General features: G+C 36.3%; 1 protein-coding gene across 4 annotated transcripts; it reads left to right on the forward strand.

Moving 5' to 3' along the window:
• The first annotated feature begins 11,858 nt into the window (after positions 1–11,858).
• Positions 11,859–17,777, forward strand: LOC132174844 (Di-glucose binding protein with Kinesin motor domain-containing protein). 4 transcript variants are annotated; one of them, XM_059586544.2, is made up of 17 exons: positions 11,859–12,073; positions 12,147–12,209; positions 12,470–13,047; positions 13,139–13,307; positions 13,401–13,477; positions 13,567–13,777; positions 13,852–13,928; positions 14,037–14,136; positions 14,231–14,329; positions 14,401–14,577; positions 14,680–14,965; positions 15,363–15,533; positions 15,628–15,843; positions 15,939–15,976; positions 16,125–16,288; positions 16,403–16,528; positions 16,651–17,777. In XM_059586544.2, exons 1-17 carry the CDS (start codon positions 11,992–11,994, stop codon positions 17,509–17,511), a joined length of 3,495 nt encoding a protein of 1,164 aa, XP_059442527.2. In that variant the 5' UTR covers positions 11,859–11,991; the 3' UTR covers positions 17,512–17,777. The 4 variants fall into 4 exon arrangements, with proteins under 4 accessions (XP_059442527.2, XP_059442528.2, XP_059442529.2 ...); XM_059586545.2 differs by having other exon boundaries at positions 15,372–15,533; XM_059586546.2 differs by having other exon boundaries at positions 13,410–13,477.
• The last annotated feature ends 1,477 nt before the right edge of the window (positions 17,778–19,254 follow it).

Raw genomic sequence — 19,254 nt, forward strand, 5'->3', positions numbered from 1 at the left:
TTGGCCAATTGTTCGACGTGTTATGGTAAATGAAGGTGGTGTACACTTTACAGTAATAGCGGAAGGTTAGAAACAAGCTGTAGGCTTGTAGCTGATGGATTTCCAAGATGAAATTATCATATAGATTCCACTTTTGTTTTGCTTTATTTCCTTTGTTCTACCGAGGTTTTTTTAAAAATAAAAAATAAAAATTTGGTGCCATATATATTATGCCAGGCGCCATTTTTACATTTGCTGTACAAGAATCTCCTACAATTTCAAAAAAATTATAGATTCTAAAACTATGGAGTTAAAGTCGTTCTTTGCATCAAACAACTAGGATGATCGAAGCAAGATTACCTTTAGAAAGTTTCCCTTGGTCTTTCTTAATGTTCTTGCTTGAACCCATAGAGTGCGCATCCTTAACTATTTTATGAAGTAAAAATGAGCTCCCAAAATGCCTGTAGTGTGCTTTCTGCGTCGAGGCGTCATGAGAGGATAAATGGTGTCATGATGGAAATTAAGGTTTCTTCACAAACTTTCTAATATTTTGGTAGATGTCATGATGACTACCTAGCGAGACGAGACAATAGCTCATTGTGTGGCTTTCATCATGATGTGAATATGACGGATATCTAACTTTTTTTGTTTTTTGTTTTTTTAATATTTTGCTTTAAAAAAAAAAAAATTTAAAAAATAATAATAATTTTAATGTGCAGCGTGCAGCAAAAAGTCTAACCAATGTGCAGAGTGCAGTACCATTCTTATCCACACTTCACACACCCCAAGCCTCACTAACTTTACTGTCTTTCAACAAAAAAGGAAAAAAATTAACTTGTCTGCTGCAAAGAACTCTTCTCCCACATTCTGTCAACCAAATTTCTTCTTCATCTCTTCTGTACGCCGACAGTCCATCTCAAATTTTCTTTCCCAAACCTCTTCTATTTTCCATTTTGTCACACACCCACAAAGCATTTCTCTATTCTCCTCTGGGAGTGGGTATCAGTACAGTGCAGTGCAAATTCTCCCATCCACCATTTTCAAGGTCAGTCAATGCCCATTTCTCTCATCAAACTCTGTTATTGTTCATTCATTATACTGTATTTGGCTATTTTTGTTCCTGAATTTGCCAATTTGAACAATTCTGAAACAATCTTATTTAAGCCTTATGCATAATAGTGTAATTAGTATTGTTTGGCGTGCTATCATTTCTACAAAATAAAGCTCTTTTTACAAGTATAACTACTGAAGTATAATTAATAAAACAATTAAGTAAAAATTTTAATTAATTAGTAATTGACTTATTAATTATATAGGGTAAAGTCCACATACCCCCTTAAACTACCACCCAATTAACAATGTACCCCTCAAACTTTCAATTGTGACAATGTCCCCTCCAAACTACCAAAACATTGTCAATGTCCCCCTCAAGGCTAGCAATAAGACAAAAATGCCCCTATAGATTTATCAATAAGACAAAAATATCCCTATAAATTTTAAAATTTTTTTTTCATTATTTTTTAAAAAAACGAAAAATTTTAATTTTAAAATAATATTTTAAAAAAAAAATTTAAAACAAAAATTTTTATTTTTTTTTAAAACGGAAATTTTTATTTTTTAAAAAAACTATTTTTTTTTATTTAGTTTTAAAAAACAAAAAATTTCATTTTATTAAGCGAAAATTTAATTTTTTTAAAGGTAAATTTTTATTTAAATAAAATTATAAAACAAAAATAAAATAAAAAAACGAAAATTTTCAATTTTTATATAAAATAAAAAATCGAAATTTTTTTAATTTTTTTCTTATAAAATTGATTTTAAAAAGGAAAAAATTGGCCAAGTTTGGATTTTTTTTTTTTTTGTTAGTTTTAGGTTTTTTCTAGAAGTTTTAGTATTTTTGTTTATATTTTATTAAGGGTAATTTCGTCATTGGGGGGAACATTGACAATTTTTGGTAGTTTGGGGGGAACATTGTCACAATTGAAAGTTTGAGGAGGATATTGTCAATTGAGTGATAGTTTGAGGGGGTTATGTGGACTTTCCCCAATTATATATTGTTAATTGTTTTATTAATAATGAACTATATATATAGTTCATTATTATATATATATTGTGGTATAAATTATACTACTCCGAATATTTTTATTTGATTAAAAAAAAAAATCATATTAGTGCTACTTAAGCCCTTAAATCTCTATACGTCTATTATTTGATTGAATGAATTAAATTTAAGATTTATCGTAACTTCATATTATATATTTTTTGTCATCAATGTCAAGATCCAATTATCTGCAACGCCCTCCTGCATCGGCGTGGTCCCTGGGTTTCATTTAAGAACCTTTGTACCGTCAGTGAGTTTTCATCTTACAAAACATTGTGTGTATTCTTCTTGCTTACAGTCAGTCCATCCACAATTAAAATTTATTCTTCCTCTCATACCATCTCAATAGCACTACCTCATTTTTTGTAGTATGCGACTAGGGGGCTCGACAGAACCGGGCAGACCACCCCTGTGGACCAGATCATCAACCAAGGTTAGAGCTTAATTGAATTGAATTATATACATAAAAGCACTTTGGTCTTGATTCTCATGGAAGTCCTGTAATATATATGCATCTATATGTTAAGGGGTGGAGCTCCATTGATTAGCATTGGTATTCTTAGTTTCTCATACATTAATGTTAATTGGCATTTTTTTAGTTTCTTGTTCGTTAATGTGAATTGGTATTTTGAAGTTTTTTGTTTGTTAATGTACGGTATCGTCCTGATTTTTGTCATGTTGTAGCATGTAGGGTATTTCCTTCGATCATTGGTGAAGGACAAATCGGCTACCTCTATACCAACTGAATTGACTGTGTTACGACAACAAAAAGCAATATCAAAGGTATGATTTTTAATAGTCCATTAGATACATTACTTATATATTGCATTATCATGATACTTCTTGCGTTTGCTGAGGTACATGTTACCGCATTCTGTTATAAATAATTAGTATCACTATAGTAATGTATAGTGTCATCTCATGTACTATCTACAATATATTTACACCTATCACACTATCCCATAGATGTCCATGCATGGGACGCCTCGCAAATCACCCCGTAAGCACCCAGCCCCATGCAATAAGCACGCACCAAAAGATGTTGCCAAATGGTTTCTTGCCCACGAACATCAATTGCTATATATTCTGCTGGACAAGGCAAACATTGGCGTAAAATCCCCATACCCCTTAACATTGGTCAATGAGATCACAAACATGCTGAATGGCTTTATTCATCCACACGAATTCACATCCGAGCAGGTGAAGAATAAAATTAAAAAGTTTAAAGCTAATTACACGGATTTCTCAACACTCTTGAAAGGGGATTTTATCACGGGTTTTGGCTGGGATCCAGTGACCAACATGGTATCTGCATCGGATGCACAGTGGGAACGGCTAAAATATGTATGCCTCTCATCTGCTTTCTCACATTCCATTACAAATTTTAAAAATCTCAACAACTTATTTGCAGCTGACCATCGAATTATTATTTTGCAGGAATACCATGAAAAGTACTAGCGTTTTAGAGGTGGTGGACCACCATACTATGATCTCCTTTGTAGTATATTTGTTAAAACAACTGCTACTGGGGAGTGTGGCCATGCAAGTACAGTCACCCCACCTGGTTCAGAAGAGGGGGATACCGGGTTCGACCTTAATACCCTAGCGCCAGTCATTGACCTGTCAGATGGTGGCGGTGCATCGGCACCAAAGGCCGTCCAAGTCCAAAGGAAAGCAAAAAGTATTACATAGTGGGTCACGTGACTCACGTGCTAGTAAGCGTGCGTCCATAGAAGACAAACAAGTTGAGGGTTGCAAACTCCGGCTGGATGATATGTTAGACGAGGTTCATAATATCAGAGAAAGCGTATCGAGAAGGTCATGTGCATCTAGCGCAAAGGAGGAGGACCCTGTTGAGGCTGCAATGGACATACTTAACAGGATGTGCACAGAGATGGACGTATCTGATGACAAATATTTCCGTGCTACAGACTATATAACTGACCCAAACAAAGCAAAGGCGGTTATTAAAATGAATGATGCATTTAGGAAGAAGTGGCTACTTAACCATATTTGATAGTTAAGTACGGGATAGTTTGGTAGGGGGTGTAGGACTAGTTAGCTTTTAACTATATTTGAGACAATTTGTTAGCTTTTAATTTGACATGTATGCACTTCTATGTTTAATTTGACGTGTGCTTTTAATTTGACATTTATGCACATCTATATGTAAGTTGACGTGTGCTTTTAATTTGACATGTATGCACACCTACGTTTAATTTGACCTGTATGTACTCTTATGTTTAATTTGACCTATATGCACTCCTATGTTATGTATACATGCAATTAAGCCTACTCTTTATTAGCTCGTCTTTTAGATGTTATTAAGATTAACCTTAATTATTTGTATATTCTCTTCATGATACTTCACTTAATGTGTGATTTGAATGGAAACCAATTTGTAATATGACCAAACAAAACTAATTCACTTGATTTGAATGTCGTAGGAGACGTAGACATGAGTGAGGATTCCATGAATGATATAGACATGTATGACATAGACGAGGATGACATAGACATGGGTGAGTGGGGACCTGACAATCCAGATTACATTTATCAACATTGGTACGATACACTGGAACAGTCTTATGATCCTACCATCGATCCAGATGCCGATGTGGGTGGCGTAAGCGATGATGATGGCATGGATGGTGATGGCACGGATGATGTAATGAGTGATTTGGCCCTTTATGAGATGGAGCTAAAAATCATGGGATTGCAACTAGAACTGGATGAATTGAAATTTAGGTTAAAAGGTAAGCGAAGGATAGGTGTACCTCAAAGGACTTCTGGTCTCACAGGAGCGATGTGGGTACATTGGGTGTTGCACAATCCTAACCAGAATATATGCTATGAGTGATTTAGAATGTGGTCAGCCACTTACATTGCTCTTTGTAACACATTAGAACAAAATGGGCTTTTACACCACACCCGAGCTGTTCAGTTAACAAAGCAACTGGCTGCATTTTGTTTGGTCATGTCACAAGGTTGGTCTTGTCGATCCGTGGCTGACAGGTTACAACGATCAACATACTTCGTAAGCGTTTATGTTATAAAATCGGCAAGAGCACTTTGTCAATTGGGGAAATCAATTTTACAATCCAATCCTGTTCCGCTACCACATCCCAATGTCGCCAATAACGCTATGTACTACCCATGGTTTGCGGTAAGATATCAAAATACTGTATTTTACATTTTACCAAAATGATAAATAGATGCTTTCATGATGTTACTGTTTAAAGGCGAAATTATGTGTTGTATATTTCAACTATGTTATTACTGTTAACACCACTCTTGCTAGCAGGATTGTATTGGAGCAATTGATGGAACACAAATAGATGCGCGTGTATCAAATAAAAAACATATTCACTACCGAGGTAGGAAGTGCACCACAACTCAAAATGTCATGTGTGTTGTGGATCTGGATCTTTGCTTCACATATGTTTATGCTGGATGGGAAGGGAGCACGCATGACGCACGTATTTTCACAATGTGCGTTAACGATTCGAGGTTAAAATTTTCGACTCCAGTAGAAGGTATCGTACCATACTAGCTTCCCAAAAATTACAAAGAAATTTGTTCTCATGGGCAACAATTTGAATAAATTAACTAATGATTAATACATATTATACTTCATTTGTAGATGCCTACTACTTGGTGGACTCGGGTTACGGTTTATACCGAGGATTCCTAACACCTTTTAGAAGGGAACGCTACCATCTTCAATAGTGGCAGGACGGGGGTTTACCAATTAATCAAAGGGAGGGATTTAATCGTAGACACGTGTCGCTGAGGTCAGTTGTGGAACACGCATTCGGAGTGTTGAAGAACTGTTTTCCTATCATGAGGAAAATGCCTCCATACCCAATCCGGTATCAGCGATTGTTTGTAATCGCTTGTTGTACAATCCACAACTTTATTCGAAAGCATTCTAGAGTGGAAGACAAATTATTTAAGGAAGCTCTAAAGGGTTTGAACCCATGGGTTGATGTTACCGTGCTGCAGCCAGGGGCAGTAGTCCCATATATATCAAGTGGGTTACGGCCAAATCAATCAAGCGACAGCACGAGATATATGGGAAAAATCTGAGATGTACTGGCCCGTCATATGTGGGAACATGGCACTTTCGACCTGTAGTGAGCATGGACAATGGAATTGATGCCATTTTGGTGGTTTGTATGGGGCCGTATTTTCTGCTATGACGGTTATTTAGGCTATTTTTAACTTGTTAGATTTGGTAATTGTTTTGTAACGTAACCGATGGTGCATTTTGGTAATCCGTATTTTGGATAACTGGTAGTATGTGTGAAAATGACACTTTCATTTATTACATTTGAAATGTAGTGGATTTGTATACTACGTTTGATATCACGCATATTGTTTGTAGGATAAACTTCACTAAGCCCCCCTGAACTTTCATTTGCTCTCACTTTAGACCCCTCTTTCAGTTTTCGAAGTTAGATTAAACGGTTTGACTTTTTTATACCCATTATACCCCCACGTTAAAACTACACCGTTTTGGACTTCAAAACTACAACACTCACCCAGTCGTCGTTTTGGGCATTAAAATTATTTTTTTAAAGCAAAATATTAAAAAAAAAAAAAAGAAAAAAAGAAAAAGAAAAAAGGAGGAGAACGATGGGGTGGTTCCAGCCACCCCTTGGCCAAAATGGGGTGGCCGGACCACCCTATTTTTGGCCAAGGGGGTGGCTCCAGCCACCCCCTGGCCGATCTGGGGGTGATCGAACCACCCCCATGGCGAAGGGGGTGGTCCGGTCACCCCCTTGGCAAAAAAAAAAAAAAAAGAAAAAAAAAGGGGACCGGGTGCATTTGGGCCACCCCCAAGGGGCTGGGGTGGTTTCGGCCACCCCACACGGCCGGTGTACAGTAATATTAAAAATCACTTTGTAATATTAAAATTTTTTTTTTGCCAAGGGGGTGGCCAGACCACCTCCTTGGCCATGGGGGTGGTCGAACCACCCCCAGATCGGCCTGGGGGTGGCTCCAGCCACCCCCTTGGCCAAAAATGGGGTGGTCCGGCCACCCCATTTTGGCCAAGGGGTGGCTGGAACCACCCCATCGTTCTCCTCCTTTTTTTTTTTTTTTTTTAAATTAATATTACAAAGTGATTTTTTGGCACTGTACATGTCAGATGGCACTGTAGCTGGAACAGTGCCGTTCCAGCTACAGTGCCGGCCATGGCTGGGGGCAAACATAGCTACTATGACTTTGAAGTCAAAATGGTTATCCGACGATTGAGCATCGAAAGGCTTTTCAGAGCTTCAGACATGTACGTTAGGACGTCCATTTGATGGTAAGCACAAAATCTACTAAAACCCGAGCTTTTACACACCAAAACACCTAGGTGATGAAGAAGTTTTATAACCAAAGTTTTGAACACAGAATGAGACCAATTTCTAATACCTACCACAAATGTTGATCCAGTAGCAGAAGGAGATCACGCTGCTGTGACAGGAGCTAGGTTAGCTTATTGCAGCCTTCATTGTGGTGCAGGGCAGATGGGCGAGGGATGTAGGGAAGAGAGGAATTGGATTGCTCAACAGATAACTTTCCCCATAGTGACAATTTCTTCACCGGTGGCAGAGCTTTGTGTGTAGTTGACATCACTTCTTTTAGTTAGTCTTATTATGTGTTATTTATGACTATAAGGTTGACCGTAGGCAGTTGACTATGGTATTGTGGGAGTGTTTCAAACAATTATAACCTTTGGATGTTTGTTATTATTATCTTTGTTTGGTTGCATTTGAAAACAGTTTCCACATGGAGGTGGCAACTTTTGGATAATTATCATTCTGGATGGATCATGAATTTTAACGATAAATCTACAATTTCAATTTAGTCTTGATTAGTAAATGTACTTTTAAAATTTTAAAGAGTTTTATGAAAATATCCTTGCGCTGAAATTTTGAGTAAAAAATTTTTATAAAGAGAGGAGAATGTAACATCCCGCCTAATTACGTGACAATTGCTTTAAAAATATAATAAAATTTTACAAACCTGAGACCTTTAAATATGGTTAGGGGCTAAACCCACTCTCTAAATTAGGTTTTAAGCATGATTTTTACTGTGTCTTGTATTTTATTATGCTTAACTACCGTTTTATTCATGATGTTAAATTTGGTTAGACCTTCTAAGATTGTTAGAACTTGTGGTTGAGCTTGAGATTACATTTTGATAGGAGTTTTCCGCAAATTATAAATTATGGCCAGAATCGAACATTCGACCCTCGAAGATCGAAATATAATTTAGGGTTTTAATGCATGACTAGGGTTTTCGTCACAAGATTATGATTTCTAGTATGATATATACCTAATACTGGAGTACACCATATAGTGATTCGGGATTAAGGATGAGCGTTCGAGGTAAGTAGGTGGTTATGAAATGAATGAATTCGTTTAATATTCAAATTGGATATTTCTCTTTATAAACTATGGGATATTTTATGCATGCTTTTTACTTAATAAATTATCTTATAAGCCTAATATTTTCATCAAATAATTATAATTGCAAATGATAAATGAGTTATGATAATTAAGCATATGTCGTGTGGATCATATGTACAGATGACGAGTATATGGGTATAAAGGCTTGTTCCTATGGTCTAAAGAATTATGTTTAATGTTTGGCCTTATATCTAATGGATTTATAGTTGACAGGCACAACCATGTTTGAGTGGTGGTCACATAGACATAATCGTTAGTGGTTTAGATCACTCGGGTTTAAATCCGGTTGGGCCACTAGCAAGGAAGATATGCATGCTTCACCGGGGCACCAATATTGTACTAGAGGTTCCTTGGGACAACACAAACCCTATCGAAAAGGAGTTAAAAGCTTGAAATAGACCATATGGATAAAAGTTATGATTATGTGTAATTATGTATAAGATTTCCACTAGTATGATTAATGCATTAAAGCATGTGAATTGTCCATAGAATTATGCTTACTCTAATTCAAAATAAATCAATTTTCTTTATTGGCATAATAAGGAGGCAACACTTATCAATTTTGTAAAACACATGACATTCTCAATTGTCAAAGTTTAGGGGATATGTTTTGTCACTTAAGGCTCATTCTATATCAAGTTCCGTGATAATTTACTTACTACATCGTGGACTTACATAGTTAATTTTCTACTTGTGAAATACCTTGGTGTTATGCATATTAACGGGTTTGATGGACTATTGAGTTAGAGCATTTCATTGGGTTGAAGATGCTTAGCGAATGGCTCATTAGTCAAGTTTGCGTAGCATACTCTAATGATGTTGATTAGTGTAGTTATATTTCTTTGGAAGCTTTGTATTTGAATTGTTGATAGTGACCGAAATTGATTGAAGATAATTTAGTTATGGCTCAAATCATTCTGTTATGATTTCCGCTATACTTTACTCTCATATTTAGTGTTTAAGATAGTAAATTCAGTTAATTACAACAATATGAATTAATTAATTTTGAGAGCGTTCTAGGGCACTCAATGAACTCGCATCAACCCTTTTCTTACGACTTCCTTTCACTAAAGCCAAAAAAGCTCAATTGAGGCATGGGATTCACGTAGGTTAAACAGCAAAGTCCCATAGTTTAAAGGGACACGCGACCTTCTTCATGAGTCCACACTACTCCAACATGGTTGCGACTTGCGAGCATGGCATCGCACAAGTTCACATGGGTAACGCCGAAACAAAAATCCTTTGAAAGAGCTCAACCATCTACAACCTATTACAACGCTTATCTGATCTCTCTACAACCATGTGCTAAGCCCATGAATTGTCTCATGGGGGAAAACAATCAATCTATCGTCAAACTTAAGTGACTATGCATTGTGTGGCTTGGAACAATGAATGGGTCTTTGGGAAGCCTAACGATGGTTGGGGTGTAGCAAAACAGCAGGCTAAACCCCAGTTTAACTTTTACTAATCTCCCTTTCTCAGGTTTTTTCGGCCATTAATACTTGTTATACAGTATAAATCGCCTTCTATGTGATATTGCATGTTTAGGGAATTAAGACCAAACTAGAGTAACTACCAAGTTTTGTTATTTTGTGCAAAGGGAAAATTACAGTTTACTCCCTTAAAGTTGACAGCGTTTTTCAATCTGAACGCCAAAGTTTCAATTTTTGCAATTCACCCCCCCCAAAGTTCCAATTTTTTGCAATTTGACCAATTGTATCCAAAACTTCTCATATTGCCCCTAATTTTTATTTATTTTTTTACTTTTTATAAAAAAATTAAAAAAAAAAAATTCGGGTTGTCGTAGCCACCCCTTTGGCCATTTGGCCATTTTTGTACCCCCAAATTTGTATTTTCTTTTTCATAAAAAATAACAAAATAAAAATAAAAATCAGGGGCAATATGAGAATTTTGGGATAATATTGTCGAATTGAAAAAAATTGGAACTTTGTGGGGGTGGATTGCAAAAATTAAAACTTTAGCGTTCAAATTGAAAAACAGTCAACTTTGGGGGGGTAAACTGTAATTTTCGCTTGTGCAAACTTCACATTTCTCACCTACAGTTTTGGGTACTGCCCAAGACGACAGGTGGTGTCATGCGCTAGTTGTTTCCCACTACAATCTTTACTGTTGGGAGGGAAGCCGAGTATAAGGAAGACCTACCCAAGTCTGAGTCGAAAGGAAGAGTTATGATATGACAAAGTAACGGATTTTATTAGGTTACTTAACGTAAATTGATTTTTTTGGAGTAAACCATTATTTTGATATACCCTGAGGACCTTTAAATTATTTTTTATACCACAATAAGTGATTTGTAATTTAGGCCAACTACAGGAACTTATAAATTATTTGTTATACCACATGGAGTGAATTGTAATTTAGGCCAATTACATGATCAATTTTACATTTATCCATTTTTTTCTAAAGAAAAAATTAATTTTTAATTTTTTTTTTAAAAAGTGGTTAGCGGTTATTAGAGTTATTAACTGCTAACCACCGGTTAACCATCTAGGAGGTTAGCGGAGGTGGTTAGTGGATTTTACTAACCCTCTAGGCAGTTACAGTTAGCTATGTACTAACTGCCTTTTCACCCCTACACTCTCTCCCCTAGTCACTCCCTCATTTTCCCATTTCATATGTATAAAATGTATTTATTCTCTTCTTGTTCATATTGTAACTTTGAATGTTATCCAATATCCATTATCAATAGATTACAATAATTGTTACTATTAAAGTTGTGATTAACATTCCCGCCTTGTGTCATGAAACTTTCGGCTTGAGTTCCTTTGTTATGGCTTTTCATGAAATTTTTTTTTATTTCCCTTCACAACTTTTCAACTCACCAAATGTCATAGGAAAACAAAAAGGGTTTTTAAATCTTTTTGGGGTTCTGGTTAAGGCTGGAGTAGGATTTTTTGGGATTACCTAACCTAACTACCAAGTGACCCCAAACTACTTTCTAATCTTTCTCTCTTTTATATTATTTTATTCTATTTCATTTTTATTTTATTTTATTTTGCCTATATATATATATATATATTTTTTTTTTTTTAAAAAATTCCGACGCCTGGTAGTTGGGGAGAAGTAAACGGCAGTGGTGCCAGTGGGAGTGGGTTTCCTGGCTCATGGGTCACAATAATGGGCTCAGTCGAGCTAAAACCTCTCTTGGACTAACGCCTTGGGCCCATGGGCCAACAACTTCTCCGCTATTTCGGAGAGGAGGACGATGTTTGAGCCCGGTTAAGAAATTTCAAAATTCAAAAAGCCAACGGTCGTTTAGGTCCCAAATAAGGCATATCGATCGAAATGCAATCTTTCCCTTTTTTTCATATCTCTCGCGCTGTAGAGATTCAAACGCATTTAGACTTCTTTCCTTTTCAAAAAGCTCCCAATTCAACTCTTTGATTGCTCATTCAAAAGCAGTCATATTTATTTTTACGTTTAACAATGGAGGATAATCAATGGCATGACCCACTTCTTCTCACAGACGTTTCTTGGCAACAAGACAGCTCCAATTCCCATTCCCACCGTAAGTTCTCCATCCACGCACCCTGCTCCTCCCTCCAAATCTTTTCTTATTTCTTGATTTCGTTTCTTGACAGACAATTGCCCTCCATCGCCGAGCTCTCAAACCTCCACAATGGCGGATCCCGACGCATATCTTGGTAATGTGGCTGACATATCTGTTACCATTTTGTTTACTTTCTTTACAGCCCATTCTTGAGAATTGTGAAAAATGGAAATTGTAATAATGGGTGTACATTATTCTGCGCAAAAATAAAGCTTTGCTTCCATTAGTAGGGGAAGAAAATCCAATGACCCAAGAGACATTGATGCGTTTGATAGTAAAAAATTAATGGGTTTTTGCACTCAGTGTAATTGACTAGGAAAAATTTAGGGTTTTCACTACATTCCCCTTTTTCAGGTCGGTCCATGTTGGGATTTTCCCTAACATCTCCTGATTTGGTTATCTGTGCCGGCTCGCCCGATCTTTCTGGTGTCAGCAATGGAGATTTCCCTCAGTTCTTGGAGAATAAATTCCATCAGAACATAGGATCTTCTGTAGAGCTGTCTCTAGAGAATGGCATTAATGGGTCTGAAATTGAAGATACCCAGAAGACCCCAGCAGTAAAGTTCTCTACTTCGTTGTGCCAAAATTTTAGAGAAGAGTTCTCTCCCGAGGCCTCCTTCGAGCTTTATCCGCCGCTCAGGGCTGAAGATCGTCTTCTGGTTTTAAGCATTAATGCAGGGTCCAAAGATGGAGCTGTGACTTTGGGTGAGATAAATTTTCTGGAGGACAGTTGTTTTGACGGCGGTGATACAGTTAGGACAGGCGCTATATGTCCTCTACTTTACCAATCAGCGCGCTTTGGGAATTTTTCGTACAACTTTCGATCCGTGGGGTCTGGCGGTTATGTTGTCGATCTGCACTTTGCAGAGATTGTTTTCACAGAGGGCGCTCCCGGGATGAGAGTGTTTGATGTCTATATACAAGAGAAAAAGGTGAGAAGCCTTGAAAGTGAGACACTACATTGATTTCTTTTTGAAATAAGTAACGAATTATAGAGAAAATTGTCAATTAATTGTTTTGTAGGTTGTTTCCTGCCTAGATATATATGCTCGTGTTGGTGGAAATGAGCCTCTAGTTGTGTCTGGCCTTAATACTTTCGTTGATGATGAAGAGGGCTTGTCCATTAGATTCGAAGGAGTGATTGGGAGCCCAATTCTATGTGGCATTTCCATAAGGAGAGACTTTCCTGCTAGTAAGTTTAATTGTTTTTACGGTCATGGTTTCAAATTTTGTTCGAAAAGTTTATATTCAGCTAGTCCTTTTTCTGAATTCTGAAGAATAAAAGTTGTGTCAGATTCCCGAGAAGTTGAATTGCCCAAAGTCACGGCAGCATCTCAACTGGCAGAGCGTGAGCCACCAAAAGTAATACCTCTTTTGAAAAATTGAGCAGCTTTAGTTTAGTAAGTAAAAGAGCTAGGATGATTAAAACTTATTGAACAATTCAATTGTAGGATAATGGTAACTTCAATGTGGAAGGAGATCATCAAAAGGTCCTAAGAGATTTTGAGTGTCAGAAAATGGAACTAGCCGAGACAAGAAGAATGTTGGAGGAACTTAAGAGGGAGAATCAAGTTAAGAGCAGAGAATGCCAAGAAGCTTGGAAGTCTTTGCAGGAGCTCCAGAATGAGCTCATGCGCAAGTCAATGCATGTTGGATCTTTAGGTATGGAAATATCTTTTTTCTGGCTCTTAAGTGTGTAAACTATTGCAAGTGTATTGATGTTCATCCTTTTGCAGCTTTTGCCGTTGAGGGTCAAGTGAAAGAGAAGAGCAAGTGGTTTTCATCATTGAGAGACTTGACAAGAAAACTTAAGGTAGTAAAATCATGACCAGTACTTCAGACAAAAAAATGTTTAAAGGTGTATGTCTCTTTGATCATATGTAAGTTTCATTCCATTCTTTTAAGAAGTTTGATATAACAGATCATGAAAATGGAGCACATCAAGCTAGCAGACGAGGCAAGGACATATAAGAAGTGCCTAGCAGATATGGATGAAATGAGGGCTACCGTTCACTCGGCAAGTAAGTTTGCATGCTCATATGTTCCTAATTTCTAATTACAAGTCCATGTACAACAACAACCCTTTAATATTTTGATTTTGCTTTGTGGCATTAGTAAACCAGCAAGCACATTTACATGAAGGCCTTAAGATCAAATTTATTGAAGGGGCCAAGGAACGAAAAGAAATTTACAACAAGATGTTGGAGTTGAAAGGTAAACTGTAAGTTCAATATGCTTTCTAGGCTGGTAAACTGAAGAGGTTCACTGACATTGCATAATTGCAGGAAACATAAGGGTCTTTTGCCGGTGTAGGCCTCTAAATACTGAAGAAATTGCAGCAGGAGCTGGAATGGCCATTGATTTTGAATCTGCTAAAGATGGTGAACTTACTGTAAGATTAAATGGAGCCCCTAGAAAGACTTTTAAGTTTGATGCTGTATTTGGCCACCAAGCAACCCAAGGTAATTACAAGCCAATAGTTCAAGTGAAAGGTTATTTTTATGAATTGATTAAAAGAACACGTAATTAACGATGTATTTATTGTTTTTTGCTTGTATGTCAAGCCGATGTATTTCAAGACACTGCTCCATTTGTAACCTCAGTTCTAGATGGGTTCAATGTCTGCATATTTGCTTATGGGCAGACTGGAACAGGAAAAACATTTACAATGGAGGGTACAGAAGAAGCTCGTGGAGTAAATTTTAGGACTCTCGAGCAACTGTTTTCCATAATTAGGGAGCGGCAGAAGTTATATCGATATGATGTATCTGTAAGCGTCTTAGAAGTCTACAATGAGCAAATACGAGATTTGCTAGTCTCAGGAGCTCAGCCAGGAGTAGCTGCGAAAAGGTAAGGCAGGGGATGGGATGGTTAGCTATTTTCCATTTAATGTTTACCCTTTTTCACTCAAAGCTTGTAAGGAATGGTTGTATTCCACCTTTTTAAATTTCTTTGGAAATTTCCATGGATATGGTTGCAGTTATGTGCTTTGAATTTTGCTAATGCATTTTGACCTTGAAAGTAAAAAGAAAAGGAAATCAGAATTTTCACAAGATTTGGAGAACTTGTTCTTTCCCTTGTATTAATGAGGTTAATTAACTTCCACCTTAAATAACAACTTGACGGATTCATCAATGTTTTAGTATGTTAACGTTAAGTTCACAGTTATAACATATTTTACTTCTCTAAAGGAAGGCAAAGTCTGAGATTTTCAAACTAGTATATATATATTTTCACTATATTGTAGTTATTGTAGGCTTGAGATTAGACAAGTCGGAGAGGGAATACATCATGTTCCAGGACTAGTTGAGGCACATGTTAACAGCATGACTGAGGTCTGGGAAGTTCTACAGACTGGCAGTAATGCCAGGGTTGTTGGCTCAACCAATGCCAATGAGCACAGCAGCCGATCCCACTGGTCTGTTTATCTCACGTTTAGTTGATTCATTCTAATTATATCAGAATATGATGTGATAAGAGTTTCCTGAGATTGTGGTTGTTCCATAATACAGTATACACTGTGTGATGGTGAAGGGGGAGAATTTGTTGAATGGAGAATGCACAAGAAGCAAGTTATGGTTGGTGGACCTGGCAGGAAGCGAGCGAGTCACCAAGACAGAAGTGCAGGGTGAACGACTGAAGGAAACCCAAAATATTAATAGATCTCTTTCTGCACTCGGCGATGTTATATCCGCTCTTGCAACTAAAAGCGCGCACATCCCTTTCAGGTAGCCTTTGCTTTATTAACTTCAAATGTCTAGATAGGGCAGCCTAAATATGTGGTTTTGGGAGTTGATTATTCTATTTGTTCTTCAATGTGTAGAAACTCCAAGCTCACACACTTGCTTCAAGACTCTCTAGGTACTTTTATCTCCGGGTTCCTCAAAGAAGTTATGCTTGAAATTTGCTTGCTCCTTTTATTGTCCTCTTTATCTTGTTGCCATCAATTCAAGCATCAGTTATCATTTAGATAAATGAAGAACCTGATGAATGGATTTTTATTTGTCAGGAGGAGATTCAAAGGCACTAATGTTTGTACAGATCAGTCCTAACGAAAATGATTTAAGTGAGACCCTTTGCTCACTGAACTTTGCAAGTAGAGTGAGAGGAATAGAATTGGGACCAGCAAAGAGGCAACTGGACCCCAGTGAACTTCTGAAATACAAACAGATGGTATAAAAGTCCTCATGTTAGCAACTTGTTTCATCCAATTTCTGTCAATTTATAATGCTTGTTAGTGTTGATTACGTTAGCGTACTGCATCTCTAACATTCATGAACTTGTCAGGTGGAGAGAACCAAACAAGACGCAAAAAGTAAAGATGTGCACATCAAGAAGATGGAGGAAACAATTCAGGGATTGGATTTGAAGATAAAGGAAAGAGATCTTAAAACAAAATACCTGCAAGATAAGGTGCTGTACTGTATATGAAAACTATCTTTCAGAATTGGAATTTCACTTTTTTTTTTTTTTTTTTTTTTTTTTTTTTTTTACTACTTTCACATTTTCTAATAATAATTGGTTTCATATTGAAGGTTAAAGAATTGGAATCACAACTGTTAATTGAGAGAAAACTAGCGCGTCAACATGTGGACACTAGGATAGCTGAGCAGCAACAACAGCAACAAATGAAACATCAGCAAGAAGAACAAAATACTGCACCAATGAGGCCGCCACTGGCAAATCGACCCTTAGCAAGTTACAAGAATCTAAATGATCCTGTGAGTAGTACATTGGGGAAAGATCAAGTAAATCTCACTCGACCATTTTCAGAGAACAACAGTTCCAACCTGTCGATACCTCTTCATCCAACTGAGGGCTTTTCCAGATATATTGATCCTACAGAGAAGGAAAACAATATTGGGATGGCTGAACAACCCTTATTACAAAAAAGGACTGGAAGAGCTTCTATTTGCACAATGGCAAAGCGGATACCAGCAGCTCCTGCTCCTAGGCGCAGCTCTTTAATCCCATTCCCAAGTACACCGAGCTCAACCCTGGTCCCATCTTCATTGTTACCATTCCCACCATATCAAGCTGATAAGAAAGAAGACACAAATGGATTTGAAGCTAACTGCTTGCCTGAACAGACTCCTTGTGATAGTCCTAAAAGAACAAAAATTGGAAGTAACAAGAAGCTAAGCAGCATATTGAGACAAAGCCTACAAAGGAAAATGCAGATAAAGTCTCCAATGCAGCAGCACATGAGAAAGGGTGGTATAAATGTTGGGTTGGAGAAGGTTAGAGTCTCTATTGGAAGTCGAGGGAAGATGGGACATAGAGTGTTTCAGGGCAATAACAAAAGAACTGGAATGAAAGAATCTCAGCAGAAGCAGATTCGAAAGGAAAAGGAGAGGGGGTGGAATATTGGAAATGTAGGGAGAGCTATTATATAAAAGGGCCTGATTTCTTTCGTTCCAAACTGATATTTATTTAGAGGTTATCATCTTGAAGCCTGCAGCAAAATTTGAAGAGAGAATTGTGTGGATTGCTTGGATGATACTAATCATCTGTCTGAATTTGTGTATTTGTTAGTCTTAAAATGGACTTGTTAATGTACAGTTTTAAGTAGTTTGGCAATGGCACCTGTGCAATGTGACACTTCAATTCTATTTATTCACAAGAAGAAAAACTAAAAAAAAAACTTGTGTCTGTGCTTTAACTGTGCAATGTCTCGTGGCTCATTTGCAATCCTGCAATTTTATTTCCTTTTAAAACATGGGAGATCTCCAAAGCAATAGATGCTGCTTTAGTGTGCTTTTATATTAGTATGATAAAGTGGATGGTGTAGTTCGGTTTGGATAGTGTGACTTGGTCTGCTTAGGGCTTTTGTTTTTCTTGGTTCGTATATATATGATTTCATTTGGTCTGCTAGTTCTCTTAGAAAGAAAAAAGAGAGAACAAAAATATGAAGAGGTTTAATTTTTAAGTGTTCACTTTTTAAAATAATGAGTTAAAAAATCGGTTTAATTAGTCTATAAAAAAATGGGTTCATGTCACATGTCGCGATTTGAAGGCACTTCAAAAGAAGGTTTCAGCTATTATATATGATCTATATATGATTTGATTTGTATTATTTGTTTCCTTATTTGATTTGGACATTGATAATACTTAATTTATGAAATAATTTATATATAGAAAACTCTTGAAATATAATTTAACACTATTAATTACGTTAATTTAATAACCAGTTTTTTAAATAAAAACTGGTTCACAGATTATGTCTTAAAAAATCGGTTTAACATTAAAATAAAAAGGGTTCATGCCACATGTCACAATATTAAGGCACTTCTATGAGTGATTTGACTTTTATGAACATGCTCAATTTTTAAGTGTTCACTTTTTAAAATAATGAGTTAAAAAATCAATTTAATTAGTCTTTAAAAAAAATGAGTTCATGTCACATGTCGCGATTTAAAGGTATTTCAAAAGAAGGTTTCGGCTATTATATATAATATATATAGTACAAAGAAAAAAAAATAGCCTTTTAAATAAATTGGCTAGTTGGCCGACTTATTTATTTTTTTATAACCGATATGACCGATTATGAGTAGTTAATGTAGTATGCTTTTAAATTTTAAATGTTGTCTTTCTACAGTTTTGGAGAATAGTAAGTTCAGAAGAAAAAAAATAATATTGTACATTAAATTTTTGAACTTAATGAAATCATATATAAGGAAAATTATTGAAATATAATTACTATATCATTATATATACTAAGATTTAAAAAAATAGCAAGAAGAATACATGGATTATAATATAGAAAATTAGCATAAATATTTAATATCTTTAGTGTGGCATCTATAATATTTTAATACAAATCAAACGCATATAATTTTGAACATTTGAAAAAAAAAATACAGAAGAAAATAAAAATTAGTTCCTATAGGTATACATGGTTTAAAATGAAAAGTGTAAAGAAAAAAAGAAATAGCCTTTTAAAAAAATGGGATATATGGCCCATTTTTTTAGTTTTTATTTTTTATTTTTTTTATTACTTATATGGCTGATTATGAGTAGTTAATTAATACCAAGAAGAAATTCATCCATTTTCATGGTAGCAGTGCTCGGTGTCTTCTCTGTAGGCTTCACTGGTCTCTGTTTCTGGACTCTTGGAGGCTTGCTTTAGATCTAGTTTG

This window comes from Corylus avellana, chromosome 3, assembly GCF_965113065.1.
Source record: "Corylus avellana chromosome 3, dhCorAvel1.hap1.2, whole genome shotgun sequence".
Taxonomy (NCBI): Eukaryota; Viridiplantae; Streptophyta; class Magnoliopsida; order Fagales; family Betulaceae; genus Corylus; species Corylus avellana.